We start from the raw sequence: 25,654 nt of genomic DNA, 5'->3' as shown, positions 1-25,654 counted from the left end.
CGTTTCCTGCAACTTAGCTTCGGTTGTTGTTGTTGTCGTCACTATCGGGAGAATTCTTCTGGAAGGGGCATTCTCTAGCATAGTGTCCAGTCCTATGGCAGGTGAAACATTTACCCTTCTTCTTTTGAGTCTTAGTCCTTCCTTTGTCCTTGGAACCACCAGAGTTCTTCTTTCGGGAATGAGCAACATAGGCAGCATTTCTTTCATTATCAAATTCCTTCATCCTTGTTTCTTCTTGCATACATCTAGACAGAAGCTCATCAAAGTTAGGGATGGTATTATTGTTGAGAATGGTAGTTGTGAATACTTGCCATTCATATGGAAGTCCTCCAAGTGCGGTGAGAACCATCTCACGATCAGCTATTGTCTCCCCAATAGCTAGCAGATTGTTCCTGGTTTCGGTCAACTTCATAAAGAAAGTTTGAATAGACTTGTCTCGGCCCTTCTTCATATTCTTCAACTTGTTCTTGAGGAATAGCACTTGGTTCACATCGTTTACTCGGAACATAAGTATCAGTTTGTCATACATCTCCTTGGATGTGCCTAGTTCAGATATGTAGGCAACCAAACTCTTATTTATGGATTCCCTGATCAGCAGTTTTGCTCTGATTTCTCCCTTCTTATACTTGTGTTTAACAGCAGCAGAGGCATTTGATGGAGGTTCTTGAATCTTCCCTGTCACATGATCTAGGAGATCATGATCTTCTAATTTGAGATCTAATAACATCTTCCAGGCATGGAAGTCATCACTTCCAGTCAGCTTGTCATTCTCCCTGAATTCAAGCTTAGAGGAATCCATTTCCTTCGATGATGATTGCTATAGATAGAGTTTGTCTTCACCTCAGCTCTGATACCATGTAAAGTTTTGTAGATGTTCTATGCTAAGAGCAATTTCACTTTTCTCACAGCAATCATACAAGTAGATAAGCAAAATGCAGATAGAACATATAAGCAGATCTTACAGAAGACAAATCAGAAACAAGAAAAATGTATGTGTTTGTTTCGGCGGTCAACAGGATGCTTCAACCAGCAAAGTCTCCTTTGGTCAGCCAGCCCAGCATGTGTCACAACAACCCTCCAACCAGTAGATGAGTCAACCCAAGTCAGTTCTACAAAAGTCAACGTTGTCCTGAAAAGTCAACGCAGCAGCAAAACGGTCAACCCTTTGACCTCGATTTTTGTGCCAGGTAGTATGGCCTTCAAAAATCGAACCTCCCACAAGTTTTCAGCTTGTTTGGACCAAGCGTTGACCAAAGTCAACGCTGGTCAAACTTCTGCGAAACCCTAGCAGCAGAAACCCTAGCAGCAGAAAAAATCCTCTTCGTCCTTCCCACGTGTGGCTGAAATTCGTCCTCCAGGTAGCTCGTACTTTTTAGGATGAGAGAGGAAGATGTGAGTTGTTTTTTGTGATCAAATTCTCTCCAACTTTTCCTGTATATATATATCCATCAATGAGGGTGTGTGACACATCTGTTGGGCATGTGAGCCTACATTACAAAACTGGCTGACCTTTGCACATATAATTTATTAAGAATAATAAATTCAAAATATAAGTTCTGCTCATCGGATTAAGACTATTTTTATATGGATTTTACACCTCTCAGAAAGAGGAATCCAACAAAAATATTAGCCTCTTAATCTGAGCATCAGAACATGGAGTTTGGACCTAGTTGTCCAAATTTAACATATGGGCATTTCTTGCTCTTCAACCCTTGTTTCTTCTTGAATGCATCTAGCCATTAATTCCTCGAAACCAGGAATTACATTATTGTTCAGAAGAGTAGTCCTGAACACATACCATTCGGATGGTAATCCTCCAAGAGTTGTGAGTGCCATTTCCCTATCAGTAATAGTCTCCCCAATAGATAGGAGATCGTTCCTGATCTCGGTGATCCTTAAGAAGTATGCTTGCATACTCTCATCTTTGCCCTTCTTAATTTCCTTCAGCTTATTTCTAAGAAACAGAACTTGATTTGCATAATTAACTTTAAATAAACTCACCAGTATATAATAGATTTCCTTCGAGGTGTTCAGATCGGAGATGTAGGCCACCAAGCACTTGTCGATAGAGTCCCGAATGATCTTCTATATTTTGACTTCGCCGGTTTTCCATTTGTTCCTCGCAGCAACGGGTGCATTTGATGGAGGCTCAACAATATTGCCTCTCACATGGTCCAACACTCCTTGATCTTCTAAGGTTAGATCGACAGACATCTTCCATCTGTAATAGTCAGATTTCTCACGGAGCTTGCCTTCGGCGGGGAAGAGTGTTGAGTACCCCATAGTTCTTTAGGATAGCCTTGCCAATCTTCTCTTCGGTGATTTCTCTTGCTCTTGCTCGGGCTTTGTCTTCACCTCAGCTCCGATTCCATGTTAATTTATGGTATGTTCTATGCTTAGAGCAATTTACTTCTCTTTCTTATTATTATTCACAAATTAGCAATCACATGTGCATAAGTAAAGTGCAGATAGAACATTAAACGATCAACAGAAAACAAGCCAAGACAAGAGACACAAGATGTGACGGCTAGCCGAGTACAAACCCCAATATGGGGAAACCCTTTGATCAAGTCTTCTTTTATCTTCAATAATTCAGCAAAAAGAAATAGTACAAAAATCTTATTTATATCAGCAGTAACAAACCCTAGATCAGCAGCATCAGCATTAGCAGCTTCATCATCAAAACTAGGGCAGTCGATATCTCACAAACCGACCGTCGGATCGGCTTGATTCCACCACCAAAAAATGTGGCCTTCAGAGGAGGTCCAGATGGACCTACAGCACAGTTCTAAGGAGGGAGTCTTTTGGTCAAGCTTTGGTTCTGCAATTGCAGCACTAAATTCTACGTCCTTCCTTCCACTTGTGTGAGAGAGAGTCACCTACTGCGCAGGAGAGAAGAGACTCTTTACTGCGCTGGAGAGAGAGAGATGTGATGAGTTGAGTGAGTCCAAATGAGGAAAAGTCCTCCCATATTTATACACATTTGACAAAATTGAATAGATGCGACTGTTGGGCTTATGAGCCTACATGAGTTGTTGGTAGGCTTGATAATTATTCCATAATCAAAATAAATTCATCTCTCCATAAATACTTATTGAAATCGGATGATCTTTAGATCAATCCTACACCTCTTGACGAGAGGAGTCTAATAAAAATATTATCAGCCATGAATAAGATGACCCACATGGAGTTTGGCCCTAGTTTCCAATTTTAACAATGATCTATGTTGCACGGGTTCCCAAACCCGGGGGTGGGGTTCTCGAACCCATATCGGGTTCTCGTCCCCAAGTACCAGATTCAGGTACGAGTGCTTCTGAGAAGAACCTGTTGATTTTGGGTAGCATTGAATATGCTCTACCCTTGAAAATTGGTGGAGAGGCTAAGGCACATGAGATCTCCAAGACCCAGGAATCGTTTGGAGAAATTCCACCCAGATAAGGAGTTATTAAAATAATTAATATTTTTAATGGGTTCCTAAGTCTAAACTTAGGAAAATAAAAATATTAATGTGTGTTAATAAAATATGGGTGAGAAAGTTCTAAGTAATCAGGATCAAGCTAGTTCTAATCCTAGCCATTGATTAGGGACTTAATCTTGACCTTTGAAGACTCAACGGGAAAGGTATAAGAGGAGGCTTGAGAGTCAATTGGAGATACACCAAGTGATCAAAGAATTCGATTTTATGGGGCGAGATTTGCTAAAGAAATCGAGTTAGTGATCAAAGTTGCAGTGAGGGGCAGTTCAGTAAGGGATTTTCATCCAAGGTTGAAGAATACATAGCACAGAGGCAGCGAAGTGCCGAGAGAGACAGTGCAGGCCCTAGAAGGGCTGACGCAGAGGCCGAAGAGCTGACGCGGAGGACGCAGGTGACGCAGAAGTCATAGAGACTGACACTGGGCCTTAGAGGCAGTGTTGGGGATATTTTGTGGGGTAAACTGGGAGCAGATCAGCAGATTCTAATCCGGGACAGGGTGACGCAACTCCTGGAGAAGTGACGTAGTTCCAGAGCAGTGCTTGGAGCAGCTTTCGCTGTCCAACATAGGGTACAGCCAGAGGCCCTATGGGGTTTGACCATCCACTTCTTGATTTGCCAGAATATCTGTCTCCGAATACAGGTACTACTACCAAGGATATTCTCTGTTGGGTGAGCCACTTATGGCAACCTAGTTGTATTCATGAAATCTGCTTAATAATACAAACCCTCTATATGTTGCACCGGTTTTCCCGAACTGGGTTTTTCCGAGGACGATTGTCCAAAAATAATGGTGTCCCTTGTGTTATTGTCTCAGTTTATTTCAATGCATGATCTGCATAGCAGTGAAGGCTACAATAGTGTTTACTTCGATGTCTATGCAATTAAATAACTTGTTAATGTAAAGAAAAAGTAGGAGATTCTAAACCAGTAATTGCAGTAGGGGTTTCTAATGTGTTAAATTCAGGAATTTTCATATGGTATCAGAGTGATTGCAGATCATAGACGACTAGAGACACCAGCTGAAAAATCTGAGAATTTGCAGCAACGAAGCAACTGTTTCGAGAGACAGCGTTGTTCCAGAGTTGAAAACGCGAGAAGAGGAGTGACGCAGTGCAAAGAGTGTGACGCAGAGCCTCACGCAGTGCCTACATTAGCATTCTGAGCTAGGAGAGGAAGACGCGGTATCTGGGAGGAGCCCACGCAGTAGCTGTGTTAGCCATCAAGGCCAGCGCAGCGGTAGAGGAGGGCAAATCAGGCTCACGCAGAGCCACATCATCTTTCTGAGCCAGGAAGGATTGACACAGTTGGCCGGGAGGAGCAGATTCAGCCCACGTAGAGATTGCGCAAAGCCTAAAGAGCTCAGATTCTTCAAGTCGCCAGGGCTAAGGGAGCTGTGCAGATTTTGATTTGTGGAGCTAGTGGAACATTGTTTTTGTCAATGCAAAACAGTGTCTATGGAGACTGAACCAAGGTAGAGGGGAGCACTACCTCGACAGATTTCTAGCCAAGAAATCTAGATCCGTGTTAGGATTGGAGAGGAGTGATTCGACAGTTGGCTGGAGGATTTCTGAGAGGGAAATTAGGACTCAGAGGGAGTCTAGAGAAGAGGAGCAGAGATGGCAGTGAATGGATTGAGGGATCAGGACAGACTGGACGAGGCTTCCAATTTTGTCATCTAGAAGGCCAGGATCCTAGAAATCCTAGATAAACATCGCATCAAGGACTATGCCTTGAAAACAGTAGCTGTCCTAGTTGACCCTGATGCAAATGAGAAGTATGAGGAGGCCCAGGCAAAGGCGAAATGCATGATCCTAGACGGGGTCAAAGATCATGTAATACCACATATTGTTGAGAAGACAACAGCAAGGGAGATGTGGAAGACCCTAACCACCTTATACCAGGGCTCTTTCGTTGGAGAGTTAGTTGAGGTCATACCAGGTGTAGAAAGGGGACGAGATAGATCCCTTCCTTCTCAGGTTGCAAGGGATTCGCAACCAGCTTACTTCTGTGGGGTCTACACTGGATGCAGAGTTCATGGTCAAGACTGCCCTGAATGTAGTCTCCGAGGAGTGGGAGACATTTGTCCAAACCATTTTGGGCAGAGTGACTTTCCCTAGTTGGGAGGAGATGTGGGCAGCTCTTCGACAGGAAGAGCTCAGGAGATTGACCAAGGCGGGGAGTAGCGGTAAGGGAGTTTGAATCAAGGAGGAGGAGGAAGATGCAGCTCTCGCATCAAGGGTACAGCAGGGGTTATAGAAGAGGAAGAAGAAAGACATCTCCAAGGTCAAGTGCTTCAACTGTGGGGAGCTGGGACATTATGCCTCTCAGTGCCCCAGGAAGAAAGGCAAGGGAGAAGCTTCCGACTCAAAGGCTGCTCCAGCAAAGGCAGAGAAGGATGTCAAGACTGATGACAATTGTGCCAAGAGTGCTCATGCGCCTCTAGGGAAGAGGTGGGGAGACATAGAGCTGTAGTCAAGGGAACTCCAGAACTAGGGGCAAGATCCTTGAGGTGCTCAAGCTCTTGGATCACATACGGCTACGGGAGCCCTTAACAACAGTGGCATGATGACAGGTGTCGGGTGGAACAAGGTGTGATGGAGCGGCAAGGCAGTGCTAGAGTACCGAAATCTGAGGCAGTGCGGTGGAGGTTGTAGTAGTGCAAGAGGCATAGAGGTGTTCGCAACAGCGCAGCGGCAGCAGAGGGAGCACAGGATAGCAGCCAAGGTAGCTTCAACATCACAAGGCTTCCAGACTGACCAGGGTGTCAGTGATTCGATAACTAAGTTGCAGTGCAGTAGTTAGGAGTGGCAGTGCTATGGGCAGCATTTAGAGAGGGAGCTGCAATACAGATGTAGTAGTGGCAGTGGCAGTGTCATGGGCAGTAGTACAGGAAGCAGCAGTGGAGTGGATGCGGGGCAGCAGACCAAGCATCAACACAGACGATCGATGCGGAGGATCAGTGTGATGCTTCTATGGTGAAGCATTTCTAGAGCACATTCCTCGCTAAGAGGGAGTGTTGATTTTGGGTAGCATCGGATGTGCTCTAGCCTTGAAAATTGGAGGAGAGGCTAAGGCACATGAGATCTCCAAGATCGAGAAATCATTTGGAGAAATTCCACCCAGATGAGGAGTTATTAAAGTAATTAATATTTTTAATGGGTTCCTAAGTCTAAACTTAGGAAAATAAAAATATTAATGTGTATTAATAAAATATGGGTGAGAAAGTTCTAAGTGGCGAGGATCAAGCCAGTTCTAATCTTAGCCGTTGATTAGGGACTTAATCTCGGCCATTGAAGACTCAACAGGAAAAATATAAGAGGAGGCTTGAGGGTCAGTTGGAGATACACCAAGTGATCAAAGAATTTGATTTTTTGGGACAAGGTTTGCTAAGGAAATTGAGTTAGTGATCAGAGTTGCAGTGGCAGGTAGTTCCGCAAGGGATTTTCATCCGAGGTTGAAAAATATGTTGATTTGGGGTAGCATCGGATGTGCTCTAGACACGAAATTTGGTGGAAAGGTTGGGGCACATGAGATCTCCAATACCCAGAAAGGGTTTGGGCAGATTCTAAATAATTCAAGAGATATTAAAATAATTAATATTTTTAATGGAGTCCCTAAATCTAAACTTAGGGAAATTAAAATATTAACGTGAATTAATATAAAACTGTGTTAGAATGGTCCAAAAGACATGGATCAAGCCAAATCTAATCTTAGCCATTGATTAGAGAGATGATCTCAGTTGTTGATATGTCAACGAGAAAAGTATAAGAGGAGGCTTGAGGGTCACTTGGAGAGCACACCAGATGATCAGTCATTCTATTCTCTAGAATGGGGTTTGGTAAAAGAGATAGAATTAGTGATCGGAGTTGCAGCTAAGGGGCATTGAGTACAGAGAGAAAGAGAGGCAGAGATAATGTCGGGAGAACAGCGCAGTATCCAGGGATAGTGACGTAGTAGTAGCCAAGGCTCAGGCAAGGCCACGCAGAGGCATTTGGGAGCTGCGCAGTGCTTCAGAGAGGCCAGCGGTGCTGACACAGAGGGCCAGAAGGTTGACACAAGGCCTCCTGAGGCTGACGCAAACCCATTCAAGGTGACACAGGGCCAGCACTGGGCAAAGAGAGGCTGACGCAGTCTAGAAAGGCAGACGCTGGTGTTTCTGGGGCAAATTGGAGCTGAGGAACTGTCGGTAGGTTTATCTAGGGTTTCAGCCGGGACATTTGTCTCAAACTACAAGGTATTACTGCCAAGGAAATTCTCTATTGGGTAGGTTGGATTTGGCATCCAGATTGTACTTTGAAATTGCTTAATAAGAAAACCCTCAGATAGCTGCACCGGTTTTCCCGCATTGGGTTTTTCTGGGTACATTGGTCCAAAAATAACGGTGTCATTTGGTGTGATTGTCTCTGTTTCCTTCAATTGATTATCTGTAATATGTTGAGCATGCACTAGTGTTTATTTTTCAGTATTTACATTGTAAATAACTTGTTAAGTAATGGAACAAGTAGGTAGGAATAAATCAGTAAAGTGCATGGAGGGTTTCTAACTGGTAGACTTAGAAACTTCAACATGGTATCAGAGCGTGGTTGCAGATCACAGGAAAACTGAAGACATCGGCCGAGCGGAGCAATAGCAGTGGAAAACAATTGTCCCCAGTGACAGAAGTTGTTCCTAGCAGAGCAGCAACAAGGGAAGGGTGACACATTGCCTGCGTCATCAAGGGTGAGCCAGGAAGAGGCAGCACACAAGCCAAGGGAGGCAAAGGGAGGCTCACACAGAGCCAGGCAGAGGGCCAGAGGGCTATGACGCAGTTGGCTGAGGAGGTCGAGTTGCCGGTGCTGGTATTGCACAAAGCCTAGGAGCTCTCACCTTCAAGTTGCTTAGGTTTAGGAGGCAGTGGGAAAATTGCAGAGTGGAGCTAGTGGGGTACTATAGTCAGAATAGTACCTGACAGGGCAAGGCCAAGGTAGAGGGAGTTGTTGTCGAGGTGGATTTCTAGCCAAGGAATCTGGATCAGTGTTGTTGTTGCACAGATGATCGGAGAGGGGCAACTTGACGTTGGCAGAAGGATTTCTAAGAGGGAAATCGGGACTCAGAGGGAGTCCAGAAGAGAACTTCCAGACGCGAAGTAGAGAGACTCAGCAGGAGTCAAACCGAGAACTTCTAGACGGGAAGTAGAGAGACTCAACCGGAGTCGAACACAAAACTTCCAGATGGGAAGTAGACTTAGCAAGAGTCGAACAGAGAACTTCTAGATGGGAAGTAGACTCAGCAGGAGTCAAACAGAGAACTTCCAAACGGGAAGTAGACTCATCAAAGTCGAACAGAGAACTTCCAAACGGGAAGTAGACTCAGCAAGAGTCTGGAAGTAGACTCAACAGGAATCGAACAGAGAACTTCCAGGCGAGAAGTAGAGAGACTCGAAGGAATTGACAAGAAGAGCAGAGAGATGGCCATCAATGGGCTAAGGGATCAGAACAAGTTGGATGAGGCATCCAACTTTGTCATCTGGAAGACCAGGATCTTGTCTATTCTATGTGCCATGAATGCTCACATGCCACTTGAGCGAAAATGGGGAGACATCGAGCTGTAGTCAGGCAGACTTCAGGCAATGAGGGGCAAGATCCTCAAGGTACCCAGCCTCTTAGATTAGACCTTGCTACAGGAGCCCCAAAGAGGAGTAGCAGGACTGGTTGATATGGGTAGAGATGGATGCGGATGGATGCGCGAGGCTAGCAGGTTGCAGCAGTGCGAGAGGCACGGGAGTGTTGCACCAGTGCAGGATGGCATAGAGAGGTGTGCAATGGTGCGAGATGCATGGAATTGTTGCAGCAGCGCAGAGGTCAGAGACAGAGCACTTGTTAGCGGCAAAGGGAGCTTCAGCATCAAGAGGGTCTCTAGCCCAACAGAGAGGTTAGAGTTGGGAGATCAGTTACTTACTTCTCAGTAACTGAGTTGCAATGCAGCAGTGGGCAGCACGATGCAACATGATGAGAGGAGGTGCAGTGCAGATGCAGTGCTAGGAGAAAGGACTAGTGGCAGCACGGATGCAGAGGGAGTTGTCGTACAGATGCAGCAGTGGCAGTGGCAAAACCATGGGCTGCAGTACAGGATACAGCAGTGCAGAGCATGGTGGGCAATAGGCCTAGCATCAGCACAGGGACCGATGCCGAATGATTAGAGTAATACTCAATGAGGAGTATTGCTAGAGCGCAATCCTCGCTAAGAGGGAGTGTTGATTTGGGGTAGCATCGGATGTACTTTAGCCACAACATTTGGTGGAAAGGTTGAGTCACATGAGATCTCCAATACCCAGAAAGGGTTTGGGCAGATTCTAAACAATTCAAGAGATATTAAAATAATTAATATTTTTAATGGAGTCCCTAAGTCTAAACTTAGGGAAATTAAAATATTAATGTGAATTAATATAAAACTGTGTTAGAATGGTCCGAAACACATGGATAAAGCCAGATCTAATCTTAGTCGTTGATTAGGGACTTAATCTTGGCCGTTGATATGTCAACGAGAAAAGTATAAGAGGAGGCTTGAAGGTCACTTGGAGAGCACACCAGATGATCAGTCATTCTGTTCTCTACAGCGAGGTTTGCTAGGAGAGATAGAAACAGTGATCGGAGTTGCAGCTGAGGGGCATTAACTACAGAGAGACGGAGAGGCAGAGATAGTGCCGGTAGAGCAACGCAGTAGCCGGGGAGAGTGACGCAGTAGTAGCCAGGGAGAGTGACGCACAGAGGCAGCCGGGAGCTGCGCAGCGCTTTAGAGAGGCCAGCAATGCTGACACAGAGGGTCAGAAGGCTGACGCAAGGCCTCTTGAGGCTAACGCAGACCCATTCAGGGTGACGTAGGGCCAGCGTTGGACAGAGAGAGGCTGACGCGGTCCAGAAAGGCAGATGTTGGGGTTTCTAGGGTAGATTGGAGCTGAGGAACTGCCGGAAGGTGTATCCGGGGTTTCAGCCAAGACATTTGTCTCAAACTAAGAGGTATTACTACCAAGGAAACTCTCTGTTGGCTAGGCCGGATTTGGCACCCAGATTGTACTTTGAAATTGCTTAATAAGAAAACCCTCAGATAGCTAAATTGGTTTTCCCGCATTGGGTTTTTCCGGGGACATTGGTCCAAAAATAACGGTGCCATTTGGTGTAATTGCTTCTGTTCCTTCAGTTGATGATTTGTAATATGTTGAGCATGCACTGGTGTTTATTTTCAGTATTTACATTGTAAATAACTTGTTAAGTAACGGAACAAGTAAGTAGGAATAAATCAGTAAAGTGCATGGAGGGTTTCTAACTGGTAGACTTAGAAACTTCAACAGAATACATAGCAGAGAGGCAGTGTAGTGCCAGGAGAGACAACGCAACCCCTAGAAGGGTTGACACAGAGACTGAAGAGCTGACGCGGAGGATGCAAAAGGGTGACACAGAAGCCGTAGAGACTGATGTTTGGCCTCAGAGGCAGCATTGGGGAGATTCTATGGGGCAGACTAGGAGCAGATCACAAGATTCTGAGCCGAGAGGGGGCGACGCAGCTCTTGGAGGAGTGACGCAACTCCAGAGCAGTGCTTGGAGTAGCTTTCGCTGTCGAGCATAGGGAACAGCCAGAGTCGTTGTGGGGTTTGATCATCCGCTTGCTGATTTGCCAGAATATCTGTCTCCGAATAAAGGTACAACTGCCAAGGATATTATCTGTTGGGTGAGCCATTTCTGGCACCCTAGTTGTATTCACAAAATCTACTTAATAATACAAACCCTATATATGTTGCACCAGTTTTCCCGAATTGGGTTTTTCTGGGGACGATTGTCCAAAAATAACGGTGTCCATTGTGTTATTGTCTCAGTTTATTTCAGTGCATGATCTGCATAGTAGTGAAGGCTGCAATAGAGTTTACTTCGATGTTTATGCAATTAAATAACTTGTTAATGTAAAGAACAAGTAGGAGATTGTAAACCAATAATTGCAGTAGGGGTTTTTGATGTGTTAGATTCAGAGATTTTCACAAAACCCATAAGAACCGGGTTCTTCTATGAAGAACTCGGTTCTCCTATGAAGAACTGGGTTCTCCAAAAAAAAATTGGGTTCTTTTTCCTTAATGGTTACAACGAACCCATATGATGGGTACTTAGAACCTCATAATCGAGTTATTTGGGCTCTTGCTAAAGAATTTATATTAAAAATTTAAAATAAATTTTTTTCTTGAAATTTAAAATTTAATATTAATAAAAATTTAAAACATAAAATTAAAACTTGAAACATAAAATTAAAATTAAAATTATAACTCAAAACATAAAATTAAAAAAAAAAAAAAATATATATATATATATATATATATATATTGAAACCTAAACTAAGTCTAAGTCTATTTTCAAAAGCCAAGAGTAAACCTAAACTAACCTGTCAAATTTCATTTTTCATTGTTCACCATTTCTCATTGTTCCACTTGTTCAACCCGTTCACCTACCTTCGATGGCAACCGAGGCTTCACCTTCGACAGCGACAACAACGGGCAATGGACAGTTCAGAGCATTTGACAGAGCACCGACATTTGCGCAGAGGGCTGAGGGCAGTGGACTGTTCAGCGTCTTCGTTCACCGAAAGAGGGCATAGGACGAACAGGCTTTCATTAACTATTTTGGTTTCCTGTGGCTTGTTCACGTCAGATTTCATTAACTATTTAGTATTTCCTGTTGACATCGGGCTATTGTTGGTTCACGTCGGCCTTTCGTTGGTTCACGTCTGGAATTGCAAGGTAACAAAATCATGTTGCCTTGCGCATACACCTTTGGTTCATTTTCCCTGTATTGATGAACTTAGCTGAAACGATTGTTTGACTGTTTGACTTATAATCCATTGTTACAGACTTCACAACATACACACAGATCCAAGCTGAGATGACCGATGAAACAATTTCAAAAGGCTACCAAACTGATAAAGTATGCTTATAGTGTTGATCTGAATTAGGCTTAACAACCAACACCAAAACCCCAAAAAAATCCTTCAAAATAATCCCAATTGCTTACAGGCTTACAGCCTTATTTCAGCCCTCATACAGTGCCGAGTTAGCGCACTTACCAGAATTTTAAGACTATGGATTTATAACATTCGTTTTGGAAGTAATTAACTTATTAACAGTTATATGCTATGGTCTACTATAGTGTTTCTTGTGGCTAATGCTAGTCCTTTGAGGTCTACTCCACAGCCTAATACAAATTGAAATACCAAATCACTGGATCAAATCATGTGCCCTGAGATAGATCTGGAAACTCTTTTAACTTAACTGCCACTCAATATCAATCTGCTGCTGAAATTTATTATTTTTGAAGGATCTGGTCCACCATATGCTTGTTGAGCAGTTTCTATTTTGTGCAATCTTTTTGTGGTGTGGTTTGGTTGGACCTTCTTTTGCTGCTGCTTGGAAAAGTTAACTAACATCTCCCATACATACCCATTGAAGTATCTGTTTTGCACAGTCTGACAAATTTATTGCCTTTTTTTGGGTTATTTATTTTTTGTTCTGTTACAGCCTTTGTCAGAAAGGTATATTGCATTTGATTATTCACTGAACAACAATGCAAATGAAGTTGATTTATGAGCTAAATTGCACTTTCAGCTCTGTCTTCCAATACTTGTTTCAGCTGCGTGAATGTTTTTTAAGTTTTTTTTATGCACAAGTAGTTAATTTGTTCAAGTCTTGCTTGAAGTGTGCATTTTTTTATTTGTGGAAACTTGCAAGTAACTATTTTTCTAGTTATTATCTAGGACAGAATGTTGGCGAGGGGCATATATTTTCTTTTAAATTTGTTGATAACAGTCCTGAATCCTATGCCTTTGGTTGCATTATTATTTATATCTTAGTAGTATCCTTGAGCTCTCTCACATGGCTGTCATGGTTACACTAAAACAAATGTTATGTTGTCATAAAGTATAGCTTAGTCTCTCATTATTATTAACATCTATTAACATAAATTTTACTTTGAATTTTGTTAAACATGTTCAAATTGTTTTCCAAAATTTGCAAAATAAAAAATGTCTTCATCAAATCCACAATATCAACTTTGGAAATATGTGGATAGGCAAAAACCTCCAAAGGGTGTTAAGGGGACAGCAACAATAAAATGCAAAGCAAGAAGCCTAAACTTGGTGGCCTTTATGACATGTTTGATGTGAAAGGTAGGGAGGGTGTTGATCTTGCAATAGCAAGATTTTTTCTTGCATGTGGCATTCCCTTCAATGCATCATGTTCCCCCTATTTTGAGCAAATGGTTTGTGCTATTAATGATGGACCTCAAGGGTATAAAGCTCTTGGTTATGAGAAGCTTTGAACTGTGTTGCTAGACAAGGAGAAAGCTCGTCTTTAGAAGGCAATGGCACCCTTGAAGGCATCTTGGAGTGTAGATGGATGTTCAATTGTTATGGATGGATGGACGAATTGTAGGAATCGTCCATCAATAAACATCATTGTCTCTTCCATGTCTGGCCCTTATCTTCTCAGGGCCATTTGATTGTTCTAGTCAAGAAAATAACACTATGTTCTTGAAAGACCAATTATGTGATGCCATTGTAGAGGTGGGACCATCCAATGTTGTTCAAGTTATTACTGATACAGCTCTAGTGTGCAAAGCAGCGGGAGCAATGGTTCAGAAGGAGTACAAATAACAAGTTTCAACTTTCAAGTTTGATTTATTTTATATTTAAATTAGATGAATTACATTTTTGATTTTGAGTACAACTTTGATTTGTTTTAACTTTTCTAATTTTAAACAATAAACATTTTGATTTATTAATATTTTAATTGTCCTTGATGTATCCAAGCATATTTTTTGGACACCATGTGCAGTGCATTCTTCGAATAATGCATTTAAGGACATTGGGAAAATTGAATGGATTCAAGCATCAATAGAAAATGGCTGCAAAATTCAAATATTTATATGCAACCATCATCAGTCACAAGCCATTTATCGGAAGCATGCAAAAATGGAACTTAAACCCGCAGATATCGGATTTGCAACTTACTACATTTTACTTAAGTGGCTTGTGGAAATGAAGAAGGCTTTATCTGCCACAGTCGTTAGTGACATGTGTGACTAGTGGAGGTTATCTACCTCAGATGCAACTTTGGAGATGCAGAGGTTGATTTTGAATGATCATTTTTGAGTTCATGCCAAATTTGTTGTGGCAATTATAGAACCAATTTGTGATATGATCCGCTATGCAAACACAGATGGTCCATGTTTAGGTGAGATTTATGAGAACATATACTCCATGTGTGAGAAGATCCAAACTGTCACAGATAGGAAAGATCCTACTTTATGGCCACAACTGAAAGAGTTTATACATGGGCGTTGGAATAAATTGAACACCCCTCTTCATATGGCAGCTTATGCAGTTAATCCAAAGTGGTATGATCCCACAACAGGAAGGAGGCCTCCTTCCCAAGATAGAGAGGTGTTCAAAGGATTCTTGAACGTTGTCAAGAAAACTTATGGTAGTACAAAAAAAGCCTCTAGACTCTGACATATGATCTCAATTTGTCCATTTTTCACGTGGTCGAGGTGTCGTTGGTTCACATGCATCTTTGGCAAATATACGCAAGAAGAAGGATCCAATTGATTGGTGGTGGCTTCATGGTGTTGATGCTCCTGAGTTGCAGCAATTTTCCATATGGTTACTTGGATAGGTAGCTAGTTTGTAGTTCCTCATCTTATTTAAAATTTCTCAATTAAATTTCTGTATTAATTTTTAAATTTTCATTTTAGTTTTTATTTTTAAATTTTTAATTAATTTAATGGGCTTCCCCTAATATTCCAGGTAGCTAATTCTTCATCTTGCGAGAGGAATTGGAGTACTTAAACCTTTATCCATTCAATAAAGAGAAATAGGTTGGGCTCAAAGAAGGCAAAGAACTTAGTGTACATTCATAGCACACTTCGCCTCATATCTCGAAAATACCCTGAGCACAAGGAGGGTCTTTTCAAGAGATGGGACCAACACACAGATGATGTTATGTGTGTGGACGAGGAGATACAACTAGATGGCCTTATTGAGATACCTCCAGTTGCTAGGATGAGCAAGAGCCTCAAGATGAGAGTGATTCCTACCTACAGAGCATGTTAGTTGAACATCTAAGTGATGTTGATGACATGGATGTTGACGACATGGCTTGAGGAAGCCATTGTTCATTAGGCCTTATCTATTTTTATTTTAGTATTTTAAAATTTCCTAGTTCATGTTTGGAGATGCCTTAAGGCAAATTTTGAATGTAAACTCCAATTTTCACTTGATATCAAACTAAAAATTTTGAAATTTCAATGTGAATGTTGAATGTTCAATGATGTGCATGTTTAAATCTTTAAAATTTAAAGTTTAAATCATAAATATTTTAGTTTTCTTGTTTAAAGTTGAAAAATATACAAATTCATATATATTATAATTTATAAAATATAATTATTAATATTATTATATTTATATATTAATTATTATATATATAAATTATAATATACCCTCGACGAACCCATGCACCCTGTTTCAAAAAATGTCATCCCCGTTCCTGTCCCCGAACCCACATTTCCCGGCAACATAGATAATGATTAATTAGTGATTAATTAATGAAGAGGTATGTCCCTCATTTGTAACATTTCATCATCTCACTTGTATTCAAATATTCTTATATATAATTACTTGTCCTACAATGGATGTTTTTGTCTTTGAAGTGTTCCGAAAATTATTGCATGAGTACGAACTTTGTTCATTACATTGGTGTTAGAGAATTCCTCTAAGTATACGAACTTTGTTCGTTACAAAGTCCCTTCGTCAAGGATATCGTGGCAGAAGAGAAGCTTCTAGATTGGGAGAGGTTGTGAGATGACTTCATCCAGGAGGAAATTTGAGAAGAGTCTTTAGATGGTGTTGGCAAAAGGGTGATGATGAGAACATTGCCCTTACCAGTCAGGCAAGGAAGGCTGAGGGAAAGACCACGAAAAATACCGAAGGAGAGGCTACCTTAAGAGCTAACAAGAACAAGGACATGAGCAAAGTGAAATGATTTGCATGTCATAAATTTGGCCATTGTGCAATTCAATGTCCAAACAAGAAGAAGGGCAATGAGAAGCCACAGGTTGCAGCTTCAACAGATTCACAAATCAGTGACTTTGCCACCAGGTTCAAGAAGTTCTATAATCGGTAGCAATGTCTAAAAATAGAAATCTTTTCCATAATGTCAACTTGCAACAATGTCAAGAGTCAAGACTTTTTATAAATAACTAAGTTACCATGATTCAGATATGGATACAGATATAGACCACAAATCCATCAAATTTTCAAAAAGCTAGGATCCAAATATGGTCGGGAAATGGCAGGTATAAATAATATAAAAATATTTTTATAATTTTAGAAAATAAATTTGTATAAAAAAATATAATTAGAAAATTTTAATCATATAAGTTACATGTATAATACTTATATGAAATGATTGATGTATAATGCTTATAAATAATAACTAGTCTAATACATTAATTATTTATTAAGTCACTATATATACATTATTATTCCATTTATTTAAGAGATTATATATACACATTAATAGTCTGTTACTCCTCATACATACATTAATTAAATATTGATTACATAAAGACTGAAAGTAACTTTATAAAGTTATATCAACAACCCAAATCATTTGAACAACATGCCGCCTTACTTTTACTTTATAAGGCTAATCAACAGCTTGATGTAAGGTGAGTATTGTTAATATAACCATATCATAGCACGAGTATAACTAGATAGAATGGAAATCCTGGCATATTTATAACAATACACAACCAAAATTGTCTAAGTTCACTATTTTAAATATCCCTACAGCATCCAACCATGTGAAAGGCCCCATCCATCCTTTCCAGCAAACCCTTGAAAGGTAATAAGCTCCTGTCCATCCAATTGTTACCACTGGCATGCATACTGTTCTGATTATTTATACTAGCAGTCATTTTCAAAAGCAACCGCGAAATGCAAGAGTTCCACAAGTGACGAGCAATGATTTTGTCATTATTGTGGCCAATTTTTCTGTTTTTAGACCACCTTGAAGTCTGAAGCGGATCGTGGGAAGATCTTAGGTTGATCCATATCTGAATCCATACCCAATGCAGGGATCCGCGGATCCATTGTCCAGGGTGGGCAGATCCAGTAACAGAGAGAAATAGTAACATCTTAAAATAGACATTTTAAAAATATAAATGTCTAGAAATAGCCATCCTCATGAATAAGCTTGACACCATGCAAATTTGAAGGTTCTGGATGCTGGAAACCCTCCTACATGGCTCATATTGATCTCTGTCAATGGATGATACCTTATGCTGGGCACGGATCAGGAGATAACACTTGTAATAATTGGTAAAAACTTACCATAAGTGGTAAAATTTCCACTGTGATTATATATAAATGCCAGCACGCAGGTCAACTTGTTACTTTACCATTCAAATAGGTACCTTAGAAAGAATGGTCAACACAAAATTCAAAGTGGGGTAACTCATTTCTTCAGTTGTCTTTCACAAGTTTAACATACTACTAAAATCTTTGACATGTAGCTTTAACTTTAAAGTCGTCCTTAGTTGACAAAACTTTCTACCCAGTACCCAGCTTGAGCCTTGACAAGTTTTAATTTTGGTAGGAAATATAGCAAGAATTGCCATCAACGCCCTATCCCACATGACTTGTGCTAGATTCCAACACAGGTAGATTTTATTTCAACCAAAAAATTATATATGTATATATATATATATATATATATAGTATTGTGTGATCTTACAATCCAAAGTATATGTTCAATTTCAGGCATGGATAATATTTCACTACTTGAAAATGATAAGAACAAGCAGCTTCTTGAAAAAATGGTGAACCAAAACACACTGTTTCACTGCATAAATCTTGAAAGTTCTTGTTATTGTCAACAATTGTAACTATTTATTAGGATATTCGATAGCTATATCCTGACAAAAATATATGAAATAATTTGTTTCTCCATCTAGACTGCGTAAATTCTCTGAAATCAGGCACTAAGAGATCCTATCGCAAGGGAAAATGCTGAATACAAACCAAAAAATACATTAAAAATACTTCAACCATACAGTCCACTTCTTACAAAAAATAAAGTCAACACAATAATGAATATTTTGTCTAAATATAAGTAGCAAGAGGTACCACGGACCATTGAAATTTCAACGCCAGCGTCAGTGAAGGATTTAGAACCCAGAATACGCAGCTGATGAACTGTCACAAAACCAGAATCAAGATATAAGTTTCTGAAGAACACAGAACATAAGTTCCAAGGCTGATAGAACATGCACAGCATCAGTAAGTCCTCACAAAAATCAAACTACAATTCTAAAACCTGAAGAAGTTTTGGCCTGGCTCAGAGACTTAATTAGGTTGACAAGTTGATCCTGACAAAAACCAAAACAAAAATTTAGCTCTGTTATAAGACGCAAACCATTCCCTAACTACCTTATATAAAAACTTCCAAAAAAGTGCCATCATCAGAGTTAGCTTTACCCTTTGTGTAGCATTATGTTGTGCAATTCTTTGCATGAATGGAAGTACTGAAGACACTGCAACACTTGTCGAAGAACTTGAAGATGACAAAGGAATAGTCATTGGCTGAGGCAAGGTCTGAAATTTCAAAGAATTGAAAGTTCAAGATACAATCCATCAATAAATAATTGAATGTCAAAAATATCCCCAACCATTCCCTTAATAATCACAGCTAGCATGTGCAATTCCATTTGATATCAAACGAAAACATTGTAAAGTAATTACAAATAGCAATCATCATAATTATCATGGTGTCAAAGTATATCATATACTTGGATTTCAGTCAAATATCATGCCAAAAGTCCAAATATTCTTGCCAATGGGAGTGTGGTATGGTGGCAAGGTGGCAAGCAGCAAGGTGATCAGACTTGTCCTAACACAGAGCCCTGGGTTCAAAATTCTCTAAGCGGGTGCAAATGAGGTGAAGTGCAAGTACTGGGTGACTTTGATGGCATAGATATGCCCCTCATAGCACAGCAGCTTAGTCAAAGAGACTATAAGATATATTTCTCAAAACAAAAATGTCCAGATATTCCCAAAAATGATAATTACAAGGGAATAAGCATGTGTTGTCCATGAGAATTCTAAATCAAAAACACTTTTAAACCAATGCTAATTGTGTCATCAAGCAAAGTAAAACATGACAAAATACTGAAGGCCATCGGCCCATTAATCACAATAACAACTAGATCCTTACACCGCAAACAAAAGCAAATAGTTATCAGGGTTACCATGCAATGCATAGCTACTTAAAACCAACTATGGAGTGTGTGATTCTTAAGCCAATGGATTGTCTCCATAGCCATAGTCTACATCAATAAGGAAATTTGTATAGCCAACTTGCAAAACTTCTCCTCGATACCATACTCCACGGTTCAGCATTAGGTCTTCATCACTACCCCATCAAACAGTTAAGTAGCTTGAGTTGACTCTGTTAATTTGGCAGCTCAATGACAAATTCCAACTATTGAAGTGCTCAATTTGGACAAGAGAAAGAGTGTTTTTGAATTAAATCCCACATATGCATATTTGATCAGGTCGGCCCTAAAGCAAATTGGACACCCTTGGAAGGCTATAAATACAAGTGACCTCAACCTCATTTGGACATCATCATTATGATCATTCTTCTTCTTTCTTTGGTTTGGCTTGCACAGGTTTGAGATGATTCGTGGAAAGTTGGCTTGCATGGTCCAAAGCTCGCACGTGTGCTAGGGTTTTGGTTTCTGACTGCAGGCTTGTCACAAGCAATTTTCGGCTATAACTACAGGGACACAGGCTCATGCGTGCAATTGGAGGATTTCAGCTGCACGCACATCACTCTTTGCATGTGGTTGGGACCTAGGGTTTGAGTTTTACAATTGACTGCAAATTTCCCCCATTGACCGCAGAGTTCGGCAATTGACCGCAGACAGTGACAGTTGATTGTAGGATTCTGAATCAGGGTTTTGATTGTTAGCATTGTTGGGTTCATCTCATGGGTGTTTTTTAGTTGTTTTTGTTGGATAGGATTATGGTTGAAGATATGGATCATTGTACTCTCTTTTGCTTAATCATTCAATGACAATCTAATTAGAAAAGAAATAAAAGGGTTTTCCCCGTAGTTGGTTTTTCCCTGGTCTTCGACCATTCCTAGTGTCTCTATGTGTGAATGTTTTTCTTCTATTGTTCCTTTATGTTCTGTTGCAATGATGATGATGATGTTCTTTCTATACAATTACATATGTTGTTGAATAATGTAGTAAATCTGAATAATGATATGATGATGTGGGGTGAATTTAATATGTAATTGAAGAAATGCAATTATCTAAAGCAAAGAACATCATAGGCCTACAAAAATTAACATGGTATCAGAGTTGGATTGAAGAAAAGCCATTGACGATCACCCATATGAAGACACCTTTCATGGAAGCAAGAGAAGATGGAGGAGACTTAAAAGAATACTATGGTTAGAAGGAAACCCTAGGCAATATGGTTATTAGGGTTTGATGTATACTATGAGGTTAGGGTTTGGAAGAAACCATGGATTATGACAAAGACTTGAGATATGCAATCTAGAAACCCTTGCATGATCAGTGTGAAGATGTTCTAGTACTTGTGACAGATATGATGTAACCATAGTCTCAATTACACCTTGGCTATTGATGAAGTTGATGAATATATTGAAGGCAACAATGTTATATGGTCAATGGACAATCATGACCCTTGAAGGCTAGTTCAAGAGGGAGATGATCACCTCCCATTGAATAAACTAATATCTGATGTTGTTAGTCTGTAGCGAGTTATGGCCTGAAAAGAGAGGGTTTCTCTTATTTTAAGCCCTAATCACACGGAAAAAGGCATATGGGTGCAGTTGTACCTGTAAGTCACAAAAAAAAAACTGAAGCGTTATGCATAAAATCAGGAATGCACTAGGAGCATGACAGTCCTACTGACATGGAACAGACAACAAAAAAATCTATGAGTAGGGAAGTTTGAATGTTTGACTTACTATAGAGAATGTGAATGTGTTGACTAAACTTGTATTTGCAGGGGACCAGAATATGCATATCAGTATGTTATTTTGATTTGATCATTGAAGCTAGTATATGACAGTGTTTGATAACGATTGCAAGGGTTTGAAAAGATTTGGCTAATTGACTTAATTTAGTATACATGAGAAATATTGGCTTGGATAATTGATGATGCCTTAGAACTCTGACATGATGCTTGATAGTTCATATAGATATGTTTTGGGTTATGGACTGATTGAACCCACTATGATAACAAATTAGGGTTTTGATTTTATAGCTAATGATTTGCCTTGATGATAGTGCTATGTGGGCATAGTGACTTTTAGTGACTAATATTAGTATTCAATAGTGATTGACACTAACCCTTGATGAAAGTTTGATGTCATGTTCATATACGGTGATGAAGTAGTTGATGCTAACATGTTATGACCATGATGGATATATGTTTTAGAACCTGATATAGTTTGATTTCATAACTTAACATTTATGTTGATGCATGAAGGTATTATAGACAAGTTGATGTTTTGAATAATGATGACTGAAGTGGTTTCACATTAAGAGGGAGAGACTCTCTATAAGATCCCTTCACCTATCATCATTTGCATTAAATGTATAAAACACTCTTTACCGTTGAAGTAAGATTTTTTTTGGACATGAATAAACTAACATCTGATGTTGTTAGTCTGTAGCGAGTTATGGCCTAAAAAGAGAGGGTTTCTGTTAGTTTAAGCCCCAATCACACGGAAAAAGGCCTATGGGTGCAGTTGTACCTGTAAGTCACAAAAAAAACTAAAGCTTTATGCATAAAATTAGGAATGCACCAGGGGTATGACAGTCCTACTGACATGGAACAGACAACAGAAAAATCTATGAGTAGGGAAGTTTGAATGTTTGACTTACTATAGAGAATGTGAATGTGTTGACTAGACTTGCATTTGCAAGTGACTGGAATATGCATATCAGTATGTTATTTTGATTTGATCACTGAAGCTAGTATATGACAGTGTTTGAGAACGATTGCAAGGGTTTGACAAGATTTGGCTTATTGACTTAATTTAGTATACATGAGCAATATAGGCTTGGATAATTGATGATGCCTTAGAACTTTGACATGATGCTTAATAGTTCATAGATATGTTTTGGGTTATGGACTGATTAAACCCACTATGATAACAAATTAGGGTTTTGATTTTATAATTGATGATTTGCCTTGACGATAGTGCTATGTGGGCATAGTGACTTTTAGTGACTAATATTGGTATTCAATAGTGATTCCATATTGGTATCATTGGATTTGGCACATTGGTTGAAGTACAAATTGTTGTGATTCAGTATGCAGTGATTTTATGAATTGCAAAAACTTACATGACTTGTCCTTGGTGTATGCATTTATAATTAGTGATAGAAATGATGATCATAAGGATGCCTTGATAAAGTTTGATTGGATAGTGCTTGGTAAATAAAAGGTTGTTGTAACTTGGTATTTGGATGAGAGCTCCTCTTGACACTTGGTCCAAAGAGTTTTTTACAGTGCCATTGGCAGAAACATTTATGACTTTGATATTAGCTTCGATTTAGCATCTAAGGCTTGATAAGTTGACATAGTGGATTTGATTGCACAATATTGATTTGTGTGAGGCTGAGCATATTGGTTTGGTCAAGTGTTATGTTTGTAGAAAACATTATATGAAGCAAGCTTCTCGAACCTGGTATGGTCGCATTGACAGTTATCTGGTGAAGCCAGCAAGATGTTCGAATCCAAACCTCTACTTCAAAATTTGTCCAAGGTATGGCTTTGATTTTTGTTTTATATTGATGGTCTATTCTTGACAGGCAATGAGCTTCTGATGATTAAAGTAAGAGGGAGTTGGCCTTTGAAGTTCAAAATGACGAATCATAGCATGATGAATTACTTTCTGAAGTTTGGAAAAGAAAATCTATATCGTGAAGCTATTGAAGAGTTTTTGGAAAATAGAAATGCAAATCCTTGGACACTCTGATGGAATAGAATTTTAAGAAATTATGCAGAGATATTGTTGAACTTGCCTTGGCAACCGATAGTTGATTGAAGCATTGATGTTTCGTGTGAACACTCGTCCATATATTATGATTCAATTCATGATTGAGTCGCTTCATGCACATTGGGTTACCACTAAACTCACTTCAAGATATTTGCATGGGACGATCAATTTTTAGTCTGAGATATTCTACCTATGATATGTGATTGCATGGATGTATTGATATTTTTTGGGATAATTATTGATGATATGAACACTTTTGGGTGTTGTTTTAGTATGAAATTTGCCATGATATTTTGATGAAAATTCTGTTTCATTAAGCACGGTCGAGGTTGAGTACGATGTTGCTGGCATGACTAGCTGTGAGGCACATTGAAGAAGCTCTTTGGAGAGTTGTTTGAGCAGGGTTCTAGATATGACAAGGATACATTGCGATAATAATGAGTGGGATCCAATTGGTAGAGAATCTCTTATATAGCTGGGACTAAGATATCTTCAGTCAGTGTTGTTGTACGAGACAAGCTTAGGCTTGGATTTGATGTCCTGCATGAATAGGAGATTGTTGCTATTGTGACATGACGAATAAGTCGATGCCAGATATGAGCACGATGATATGTTTTTGATCTACAGAGAGTATCACTAATCAAGAACATTGAGCCAACTCTTCCCCCCTGTCTAAGCTCCCAAGGTGAGGAATTGAGATGGAAGGCTCATGGGGTTGAGGGATCTCTGGACAATAGGGTCGTAGATGTTGCTCCCATATCTGTCACTGTTAATTTTAGGTATGTTCTATGCTTAGAGCAATTTATTTCAATTTTCACAGTTAGCTCCATATCTTTTCCAGATTAGCAATCACATCAGCATTAAAGTAAACTGCAAATAGAACATAAACATAAATCGCAGAAGACAAGCCAAGACAAGAGGACACAAGATGTGGCGCTAGCCAGGGACAAACCCCAATGTGGGGAAACCCTTGATCAATTCTTCTTATATGTTCTTCAATAGTTCAAGAGAGAGAGAGAGAGAGAGATAGTATGTTTACAACAGAAGTCAACACTTTGACTTATCTAGATAAGAGCATAGATCATCTCTAAGAAGATGATACATGAGATCAGTTGAAGACATGCTGCTTCAACTAATTCTCTAAGGTGACTCCTTCACCTATCGTTGTGTTGCATTTCGTCATCATGTTGCACCTCACCGCGCTGCACCATGTTGCACCCATCATCACTATGCTGCATCTCATCACGCTTCATTAATCATGAATGTACCCATCACTGTACTGCATTATGTGCCATTGTTGCACCATGTTGCCATCCTGACCTATGTGTTGGCTGCACCATGCTTGCTTTTTGTCCCTTGCTTGCTTGTTGTCCCTAGCATTCTTGTTGTCCTTAGCATGCTTGTTGTTGCATGCTAGTTGTCCCTTGCATGCTAGTTGTAACATTGCATGCTTGGTGTATTTGCTACTAAGTACCATACAACTGTCCCAATGTTAGTTAGATGTCCCTTGCATGCTGCTCTCCTTCGGAGATAGATGCTCCGGCTGTTTCGGCAGTTCCAGCTGTTCCCGGCAATTCCGAAAGTTCCCGGCAGTTTCGGTAGTCCCAGCAATTCCAGCAGTCCCGGCAGTTCTGGCTTTTCCGGCTTTTTTAGCTTTTCCGGCTTTTCCGGCTTTACTGGATTTTCTAGCAGTTTCAGCTTTTCCGACAGTTCCGTCTTTTCTGGCAGTTCCGGCTTTTCCGGCAGTTCCGGCTTTCCGACAGTTCTGGCAGTTTCTACTTTTCCGGCATTTCCCGTTTTTCCGGCTTTTCTGACTTTTCTGGCAGTTTCGGCTTTCTACCCTCTAGATCAGGGCAACGTTATTCCTTAGGATCTCTCCTCCTACTAAAACCCAAAGACAAGTAGAGAGAGGAAGAGATCCCAAGTGTGTTGAAATGACATGAAGGCCACCTCTATTTATACTAAAACGTTGAGCACATGTGGGGTTTATTTGGTTGCTGGCCAACCTTGACGAATTGTCTTATAACGCAAATAAAGTCATAACTCCATGAATACTTATC

General features: G+C 40.1%; 1 protein-coding gene across 4 annotated transcripts in view; it reads right to left on the bottom strand.

The window, feature by feature from the left end:
- Window positions 1-25,654, bottom strand: part of LOC149201234 (uncharacterized) — a 243,426-nt gene that overhangs the window by 71,593 nt on the left and 146,179 nt on the right. For all 4 annotated transcript variants that reach the window (XM_089402896.1, XM_089402895.1, XM_089402898.1 and 1 more), the window contains exons 14-16: window positions 19,025-19,141; window positions 18,864-18,915; window positions 18,681-18,742 (exon numbers count right to left, since the gene is read on the bottom strand). In XM_089402896.1, coding sequence (XP_089259022.1) covers window positions 18,681-18,742; window positions 18,864-18,915; window positions 19,025-19,141 — 231 coding nt within the window. The remainder of the gene's footprint in view (window positions 1-18,680; window positions 18,743-18,863; window positions 18,916-19,024; window positions 19,142-25,654) is intronic.

Source organism: Pinus tabuliformis, chromosome 2_1, assembly GCF_031772625.1.
Source record: "Pinus tabuliformis cultivar Carrire ecotype Pingquan chromosome 2_1, CPIR1, whole genome shotgun sequence".
Lineage (NCBI taxonomy): Eukaryota > Viridiplantae > Streptophyta > Pinopsida > Pinales > Pinaceae > Pinus > Pinus tabuliformis.
This window is presented reverse-complemented; position numbering and strand designations above follow the sequence as displayed.